Below are 9,656 nucleotides of genomic sequence, written 5' to 3'. Positions count from 1 at the left end.
TGAGGGGTTTGAGTTGCCCTGGCCTCACGTGTCCTAATATCATCATCATCATCATCATCATCATCATCATCATCATCAACATCATCATCATTCTCCCTCTCTCTCTCTCTCTCTCTCTCTCTCTCTCTCTCTCTCTCTCTCTCTCTCTCTCTCTCTCTCTCTCTCTCTCTCTCTCTCGCCCTTTCCCCCTCTCTCCCCCCACCCCATGTATATTCTCTGGTCACATATGTTCTTTGGGTTTGTGCACTCTGCCGGGGTTGATGTAGTAACTTGTGGAAAAGAAAGGTCTTTTCTTACCACTTTATTTGCTTTGCTGTTTGATTAAAAGTCTTTTTTCTTTGAAGTAATATGACTTTTCTGTTTGGCTTAAGCATATTATTGGGGTCGTGTGAGTCATGGTCTTGAATGAGAGCTGACCCACTAAGTGCCTCATACCTGGGGTAGTTTTCTGGGTATCATGTGTAAGCTCCTCCCCTCCACCCCAATCTTAACAGTGATTTACCCAAAATCACACAGATAGGAAGTGGTCGAGCTTATATTTAAACCCAGGTCTCCCACAAGAGGAAAAGGATAAAACTTTGAACGTTCATTTCTCATACTTCAGAAATAGAGAAATGAGGAGGTGTCATAACTCAGGGTCTTCTCCGATTATTGAGGGTCTGTATCAGTTAATTCCGTGCTTGAACAAAGATATACCGCAATGAGGGTAGTACCCAGGAAAATAGGTGAGACCAAATGAGATTTAGGGATTCCCTTTATTTGAATTAGATTTACAAATCCACACTGTTAAGCAACACACAGAAGGTAAGCCACAGCAATGACCACGAAGGAGGGCAGTGAGGAGGAGCTTGCTGGTTCACTTTTGTAATAGGGCTTCTGATGGTGATTTTCCCTGAGTGTCACCTTTCCATTACCAAGTAGTGCAATATCACCCCGCCCCTACGAGTCCCCCTGCCCTCATCCTAAATTCACCTCCGCTGCCTCCTTCGCACAACCGGTTGCTCTCTTTGCATTCCTTAAAGGGACACTGCTTCGACATTCATATTTTTAACCTTGGTTCTGACACTTGCATTAAGGAAAGCATCCTCGGGAAGGCTGGAGGCGGGAGAAGGCGGGGGAGGTGGAGGTGGGGGGGGGTGTCAGCCCGGGTCACGTGAGAGGAAAAAGAGAAGAAGAGAGTGAGATTGGGAGCCCAAACTCGCCTCTGCTCCTGGGATGGCGGCCGCGGGGGCCAGACCGAGAGTAGGATGCCTCCCTCGGGCCCCTAAAATACCCAGGGACGCTCAGAAACGGTGCGCATGACGCAGATGCCACGACGGCCCCTTGGGCCCTCGGATCCGAGTGAGTGACAAGTGCTCCAGTGCCCAGTTGCGGGAGAGTGGCGTGCAGGAGAGTAGGGCAGCCTCCCACAGTTCGGCGGGTCGTGGACCGAGAGGTGCCCCTCCGGGCTCCGAAGCTGCTGCCCCTGCGCAGAGGCTGAGGAGCGCCTCTGGCCCCTGGAGCTGCCGCAGGGGAAAGATGAAGATCTGGAGCTCTGAGCACGTGTTTGGGTAAAGAGGGAGCCCTGGCTTGTGGAGGGGGGTGGGGTGCAGAGAGTGGCCAAGTTGGGGCCCGGGGAAGTTGGATCTCAAGAGATTCGGGAACCCGCGCCCGCCCGCCGTGAGTATCTGCGTGTGCGCTCAGCCGGCGTTTGCCCAGGGCTTTAGTGCTCCCTTCCCCCGAAAAAAATTAAGTATTAGTGAGCTGTCTCATGCCCTATGAGGGCATGCATTTCTCCCCGTTGCCGACCACATTAAGGATCTTGCATGTGATGTGCCTATAGTCAGAGCAGCTGCTTGGCAGTTAATTTTGAACGTTTGTCTTTTCGGGAGGGACAAGGCTTGGGGAAGAGGGGCTAGTGTTTTATTAATACTCCAAAAAGCAAATCCAGGGAATGAGAGGCCTAGTTCCCTCTTCATTTCAGTCCCATGATTGCAGCTTATTTGAAAATGATCTGGGGAAGACTTGGTTTAAGTAGGGCAGAATCCCAGATCTGACTTTCTTCAGAAAACGCTTGCCCACAACTTCAGTACCAAGGTCAAAGGATCTGTCAAGTAGTTCGTACTCCCCACTCCCTATCTGGGAAATGAATCAGATGAACCCACCCTTTACAGACGCAATAAATAAGCAAGGAAGCCAGTATTCATGATGCTAGATCATAATTCCTTATTACAATTTAGTGTTTCAGGTGATTTGGAAGGAAGAACAGTAATAATAATAATATTTATATAGTACCTACTATGAGCCAGACATTTTGTTAAGAACTTTGCAAATATTATCTTGATTTGATCCTCAAGGAGTAGAGAAATGGAGCAGGGGGTAGGAATGAAGATAGGAGAAGGAATGGTAAACTAGAAGAATGAAAGGAGGAAAAGAGGAAAGAAGATGTATCAGAAGATATGATAATTTGCCTTTGGAAATCAAATCTCACCAGTCATGAAACCTGAATACTGTGTTATGGTATTTCCTTAAAAGAGTAAGAATGTATAAATTGTCTGTTAAAGTTATGAGAAGCAATCCCATTTGTGATAGAAAGTGTATGAACTGGACCTCAGCAATAACATTCTTCTCAAAAAAGCTTTTGTTAAAAAATAAAACAAATGATTCTCTTTATAGCTTTTCTGCTTTACAGACTATTATAGTTACACTTAAATCATTTAAAAATCTAGGAAGTAATTCAATTTATGAAATATTTTCTAATCTATCACCTCTTACTTTGCTGAGAAAATTGAGACCACATATAGTGAGCTCCTTTTTCTTCTCTTCTTTTTATCTCAAAACCCCTTGACTTCATCCTACATTCTCTTTTCCTTTCTCCTAGTCTCTGATAATGAAGTGATTCTTGCCAGGGCCACCCCTTCATGTACCCTTGATATAATTTCTTTCTGTCTTCTCAAGCATATTTCCCCTTCAGCTGTTTCTTGACCCTGTATTAAATCTCTCCCTGTCTAGAGGATTCTTTTCCCCTATGACTATGACTCCCTCATCCTTTAAAAAAAAAACAAAACCTTCACCAGTCCATATCACCCACCTAAACTGTTATCCTATATCCCTCCTCTCTTTATCAGCAAATCCTATAAAGACCTACACTTCCTCGGCTCTCAGTAGACCATTTGAACCCTGGCTTCTGACCTAAATAATTCATAATTCAACTAAAATTGGGCTCTTCTAAAATTACCAGTGTTCTCTTGATTATCAAATCTGAAGCTCGTTTCTCAGTCTGTATTCTTTTGTTTTCTTTTATCTCATTACTACATAAAACTGTTGACCACACTGTTCTATGTTTTCATGACACTACTCTCTTCTGGTTCTCCTCCTACCTATCGGATCACTGTTAAATGTTCTGTTTCCTTTGCTGGATCATTATCCACACCATGCCCCTTATCTGTGGGTATTCCCCAAGGTTCTCTGCCTTGGACCCTTTTCTACTTCTATGCTCTTGGTGATCTCATCAGCTCCCATGAGTTCAACCATTATTTCTATGCACATGATTTCCAGATTTGCATATCTACCCCTACTCTCTACCTGTACCTAAAATCCCCCATCACCAACTATCTGTTGGATATTTTGAACTGAATATCCCATAAGATATCTCAAACTCAATATTACCTAAACAGAACTCATTATGCCCCCTCCACCCACCCCAAACACACAATCACACATATCATTCTTGTAGTCACTCAGATTTGCAACCTATGTGTTATCCTGAGCTCCTCACTCTCCTTCACCTCATGTATACAATTGGCTGCCAAATCTTATTTCCACCCTCTTACCTTTCCAATATTCTTACATCATGTACCAACTCCCACATACCCTGTGATCCAGTGACACTGGTCTTCTTACTGTTCCCTGAACAAGATACTCCATCTCCCAACTTTAGGCATTTCCACTGGCTGTTTTTCTCTTTCCTTCATGCCTGGAATGTTCTCGCTCATTTCTGCTTCCTAGATTCCCCGAATTCCTTCAATTCCCAGCTAAAATCCTGTAGTCTGTAAGAAGCCTCTCCCAATCATCTTAATTCTGAAGCCTTCCTTTTAAATTTTGTTCTGTGTGTATCTTATTAGTACCTAGTTATTTGCATGTTGTCTCCCCCATTAGATTGTTAGGTCCTTGAGAGCAGAGAGGTTTTTTCCCTTGCCTTTCTTTGTGTCTTTAACAAGGTGCTAACATAGTTGACATAGTAGACACTTAAATGTTTATTAATTGACTGTTTTAGGTTTCTCCCTACCCCAATCCATCCTCCATACATATTTTATATGTTTAAAAACATACACACATGTATGTATATATGGAAAATCTACATGTTATTCTTGTATACACATATATGTATGTATACACACATACACCCACATGTGTATTGCTTCCATTATTAGAATGAAAGTTCCTGGAAGGCACGGATTGTTTTGTTTTTTCTTTATAGTCTTTGTATTTCTTGTTATGTAAGCATAGTAAGTGCTGAATAAATGATTAGTGACTTCACCAGGTCCCTATATTTAATTATTATCACTATGCAGATGACACATAGATTTGTATCTCCATCTCCAATCTCTTTCTTGAGTTCCAGTCTTGCATGACCGACAGCCTGTTGGACATCTTACACTGGATATATCCTATAGGCATCTCAAATTCAACATGACTAAAACAGTACTGGCTATCTTTCCTCCTCAAATCTACCCTTCTGCCAAATTTTCCTGCTGTTATCAAGGGTACCATCATTCTTCCAGTCCCCTGTGTTAGTTATCTTGACATTATTCCAGACTCTTCACTCTCCCTCACCCTGTATATGCAGCCGTTTGCCAGATCTTGTCAGTTACTTCCACATCTCTCAGTATCAACACCTTTTCTCTACTCACAAATGCACCCACAGTTCAGGCCCTCATCACCTCTTGCCTAGACTATGCCAGTGACTTCTCAGCTTCTAGTCTCTCCCCGCTCTCATCCTTCTTCACACAGGTACCAAAGTGGTTTTTCTTAAGCAAAGATCTGACCAGTTCACTCCTCTACTCAGTAATTTCCAGTGGTTCCCTGTTGCCTGTTGGATAAAATATAAACCCCTTTGGGGGCATTTTAAGGTCTTCATAATCTATACATTGTTTGCCTTCCCAAGCTCTGTAGTCCAGCCAAACTGGCCTTCTTTCTGTTCCTCTCACATCGCGTTCCAACCCATTTCCATCCATTATGTCTTTGCATAGAGTCTTCCTCATACCTGGAATACTCATCTCCATCTCAAGAATCCCTCACTTCCTTCAAGAGGCAGTTTAAGCACCATCCTCTTATGAAGCCTTTCCTGATCCCTGCAACTGCCAGTACCCTCTTCCCTAACTACCTTATAATTAATTACTTTGTATTTTGTATCCCCAGCACTAAGCAGTGCCCAACACATAGTAGGTGTTTAATAAATGCTTATTTATTAACTGGCTTGTATTTATTTTGTGTTTCTTCTGTATACATAGATAAAAATGTGTGTATATGCATGTATAATATGTACATATATGTACATATCACTTTCTATGTCTACCTATGGAATGTAGGCTATTCAAGATTAAGAATTTTCTCTTTTTTTTGGTCTTTATATCCTCAGTAGCTAGCACAGTTCCTGACATAAAACCACTGAGTTTGATTGAGTGATTGATTGAGTTTAATTTTAGTTTAGTATGGATTTTGCTACACATCATGGAAGTATCTTAAATATTTGTCACAGGTATAAGTGATTTGTTAGTTATAAACAAAGTTACTATTGATGATTTCGAAAATTGTTTCAGCTGACTGTCTTGTCATTGAGTTCGGCTTTAGAACAAAAGCTAAATGGAGTTTGACAGGTATGCACTCAGCTGCGTATTAAGAACTATCATTTATGTTCTGTTCTATAAGACTGTTTTATGAATGACATAATGCTGTCCAGCATCATTTTCTATATGACAGTAAAAACTAAAAGTACAACTTTCTGGTTGTGTTCATGGGAGATATTTTGGTCTACTAACAGTCCTCAGTTTTCTCTCTCTAAGATTATAGGTATTTCTTTGTTCTAGTTTTTCTGGAATTTTTCTCTTCATGTTTTTGTTAGATTATTATAAAGACATTTGACTGGTACTTGATAAGCTTACTCTGAAGGAAAAGAGAAAAAAAGATTAGATTTAAAGAAATTGGATATGGTCAGGTGTCCTTGTTGGCATTCATATTCATGTGAAAAGCCCATGGGACCTGGAAATCATATCCAAGTATAACCTGAAAAGTAAGTCTTGATAAAAATCGAGAACCTTTTAGAAAAGCTAACTGACAAGAGCAGTCATCTCACCATGTTTTGAGATGGTTAAGCATTTTTTAAATGGCAGACTTTCCTTGCTAATTTCATCCTGTAAACATTATAATTCAAATCGTACCAATGAAGATTATAACCTGCATATGCTTTAGATAAATCCCAGGGACAAGGTACATAGAAGTTTGGTGATTTGAGAAGAGATACCAACCCCTTGTTCGTATCAGAAATAGGATCTGAACCTGGATCTTTCTGATTCTAAAGCCAACATTCTATCTACTTCATGATGACTTTATGGCAGGGGTATGCTGGTAAATATTGAACAATTGGCTCTTTGAAAAGCTACTTTAAAGTTTAATTTGCATTATTAACATTTCCTCCATCTCTTTCTTAAGTCTTTACAACCAACAAAACAATGAGTCAAGCCTTGATTTGTAGAGTTTACCAATTTCTGTGATATAAATGCTCACACCAAAATTTTAACAATCTTGCCAGTTCATAATTGTTGACTGTGGCACACCCCTAGAGCCTGCCTTTCAAAAATAAGACTCATCATTCACGTAGGACCATAGCGGTAACATAAAGAAGTAACATTAGGCAGCGTGGTGTTGTGAATACCACATTAGAGTCAGAATCCCTGAGATCCAGGCTCTGTCACTCAGAAGTCTTGGGCAAGTCACTTTACTTTCTTCATCTGTAAAACCAGAACAAGGGAGTTGGATTAGATTATCACTAAGGTAGTAGCTAGCATTTATAAAGCACTTTGTTAAGTGCTTTACAAATATTAATTCATTTTGTCCTCACAATAACCTTTATTGTTATTATTTGACAATTGAGGAAACTGAGACAGAGAGAGGTTAAGTGACTTGCCTAGGGTCACACAGCTAGTAAGTGTATAAAGTCAAATTTGAACTCAGTTCCTTGAGGTAAGGGACTGTTTCATTTTTGTCTTTATTTTCCAAGTGCTTGTCCCAGGGCATTAAACATAGTAAGTGCTTAATAGATGCTTGTTGACTGATTGACATGGGCAGACCTGCAAATTAGCAGTATCAATTTTGCAACTATGTAGAAGATGGGGAGGAAAGTTTTGAATTAAGGAGAAAAATTAAGCAGTCTCAGGAGTCCAGGACAGAGGTGATGAAGGCCTGCCTTAAGGTGATGTCTGTGTGAGTGGAGAGAAAGGTAGTGGATATGACATATATATTCCAATAAATGGGTTACCTCTGTGTTCCAACAACCTGCCACACAATGGACCAGGTCTAAATTTTCCTCTGATATCCCTCATGCCCTTATCCTGCCCTACCCTCCTTTCTAAAGGATTCTTGAGGAGAACAGTGAATTGTCAGTTATAGTTGCCATCCTAAGGGTAGAGAGATCAGGGCAAGGAAGATGTAGCAGTTTATGGAATGTATACATGAAATCGTTGTCGCTATTCTATGGAACTGAGTGGGAGACACCCATACCCAAATCTGAGGCAGTGGGACAGGTGAGAACTGTGCACATTGAGAACTGACTCTAGATTTCCACTGTGTGGGAATCTTGACAGGAAAGCTCTGTAAGGAGAGACCTTAGCTAAACAGGTCAAGGGCATGATTTATTTCAGGCTTCCCAGCTATGTAGAAAGAAGAAATCAGTTATACTAGGACACCTGATCTCTTGCCCTAGGGAAAAGGTCTCTGGCATCTTTTGGGTTCCCTCAGGAAAGCAGAGAGGTGACTCTTGGGGTAGAGACTGCAGACTATCTGGCCCACTGTATAGCCAACCTATAACAGATTTTTCTTTAGGGCTTGCTTTAAGCATAGTGTGATTCCTAGGGCAATGAGAGTAGCTGCCTTGCTCACCCCCAAATCTCTCAACCCTGCTTTTCTCTGAATGTCTAAAAATTCTCCGTCAAGAAACAAAGACTTTCATTATTTCATGAAGTTGGAAGAAAAATCTTGAATTGTATTTTTTTCTTTTCTTTTCTTTTTATATTTGTATTCTAGGACTAGCATAGTGCTTTCAACATAGTTAAGTGCTTAGCATCAAGGAATTCTTTTAGTCAAGGAATGGGAGTTCTTGGGAGAGGTATATCCATCATCGGAAGTCTGATGATTGTGAGTCAAAGACAGGAGGCCAAATTGAAAGCAAAGAGTATTTATTAGCATGCTAAGGAAGGCTGCTCGTGCTCAATAGCAGCTTCAACTTCAGGGTGCAGATTGAGTTTTTATAACTTTGCATGCCCATTTAGAATACACAGCCAATCAGTATTCTGAGTCAACTTAGGTTAAATAAGTAAAATATTTCACAGGGGTGGGAGGGGGGAGAAACGGGGATCATTTGAAATACAGTTGGCAGGATTTATTATAAAACATTCACTATTGAAAAGCAGGAGATAAAGGAAAATGACCAAATACTTTTACAATTGTGAAAGAAGTCCTTTTAGGCCAAACTCTTATCCAAGGACAACAAGTAGTTGTTACAACAATTGATGAAATCATCTGTTTTACAGTATCTTTGCATGATTTTATTTATCCTTCAGTAGGGGTTGGGATTTTTCTATTATTAAGACAGCAAGTGGTTGGGGGATTAGTCCATCAAAATGTTGCAAAATAATTGTGCCTCCTATTTTACCCTCTAGTAAATATTCCTTGCATAAGGCTAGAGAGTTTGTTCAGTCATTTAAATTATGTCTGACTCTTTGCAACCCTATTTGGGTTTTTCTTGGCAAAGATATTAGAATCTTCAGCTCATTTTACAGATGAGGCAACTGAGTCAAATAGGGTTAAGTGACTCATCCAGGGTCACCCAGCTGTTCTGAGGCCAGAGTTGAACTTATGAAGATGAGTCTTCCTGACTTGGGCCCAGTGCTGTATCTGCTGGTCACCTAATTTCCCCTGCAGAGAGGTAGGTTGAAGCAAATACAAAGTACAAAGTACATGGTTTTATAGTATCACAGATAAAAATCAGATCCTTCCCTGATTTGATTGGGAAAGGGGTTCCTATAAGGGAAGATAGTAAGGGTAACAGCTAGCTAAGGACAACAGAAGGGTATAAATGAAAAAGGCTACCCTTTAAATTTTTTCTCACTTCACAATTTTGCCTAGGGCTGATTCTGAATATTTTTAGATAAATAGAAACTATTCCCAAAGGCATTCATGGTCCAGCCACATTAAGAACTTCTGTAATAGTGAGATCATGGGATCATAGATTTTAACCTAGAAGAGACCTTAGAGTAGCCCCTTCAATTTACAAAGGATGAAACCTAGGCCAGGAAGATTAAGTGAGTTGAACATGGTAGCAAGTGACAGAGGATGTATTTGACTCCACTCCTCTGACTTCAAATCCAGTGCTCTTCCACAGTGCCATGCTGCCTTCTGAT

General features: G+C 40.7%; 1 protein-coding gene across 1 annotated transcript in view; it reads left to right on the top strand.

Moving 5' to 3' along the window:
• The first annotated feature begins 1,487 nt into the window (after positions 1-1,487).
• The window catches only part of LOC114053698 (PRELI domain containing protein 3A-like), a 29,367-nt gene continuing 21,198 nt past the window's right edge, over positions 1,488-9,656 (top strand). The window contains exon 1 of the mRNA XM_027876817.1: positions 1,488-1,550. Coding sequence (XP_027732618.1) covers positions 1,519-1,550 — 32 coding nt within the window. The 5' untranslated portion in view covers positions 1,488-1,518. The remainder of the gene's footprint in view (positions 1,551-9,656) is intronic.

This window comes from Vombatus ursinus, unplaced genomic scaffold, assembly GCF_900497805.2.
Source record: "Vombatus ursinus unplaced genomic scaffold, bare-nosed wombat genome assembly UNPS02014812.1, whole genome shotgun sequence".
Taxonomy (NCBI): domain Eukaryota; kingdom Metazoa; phylum Chordata; class Mammalia; order Diprotodontia; family Vombatidae; genus Vombatus; species Vombatus ursinus.
The sequence above is the reverse complement of the archived record's forward strand: the minus strand, read 5'-3'. Positions and strand labels throughout refer to the sequence as shown.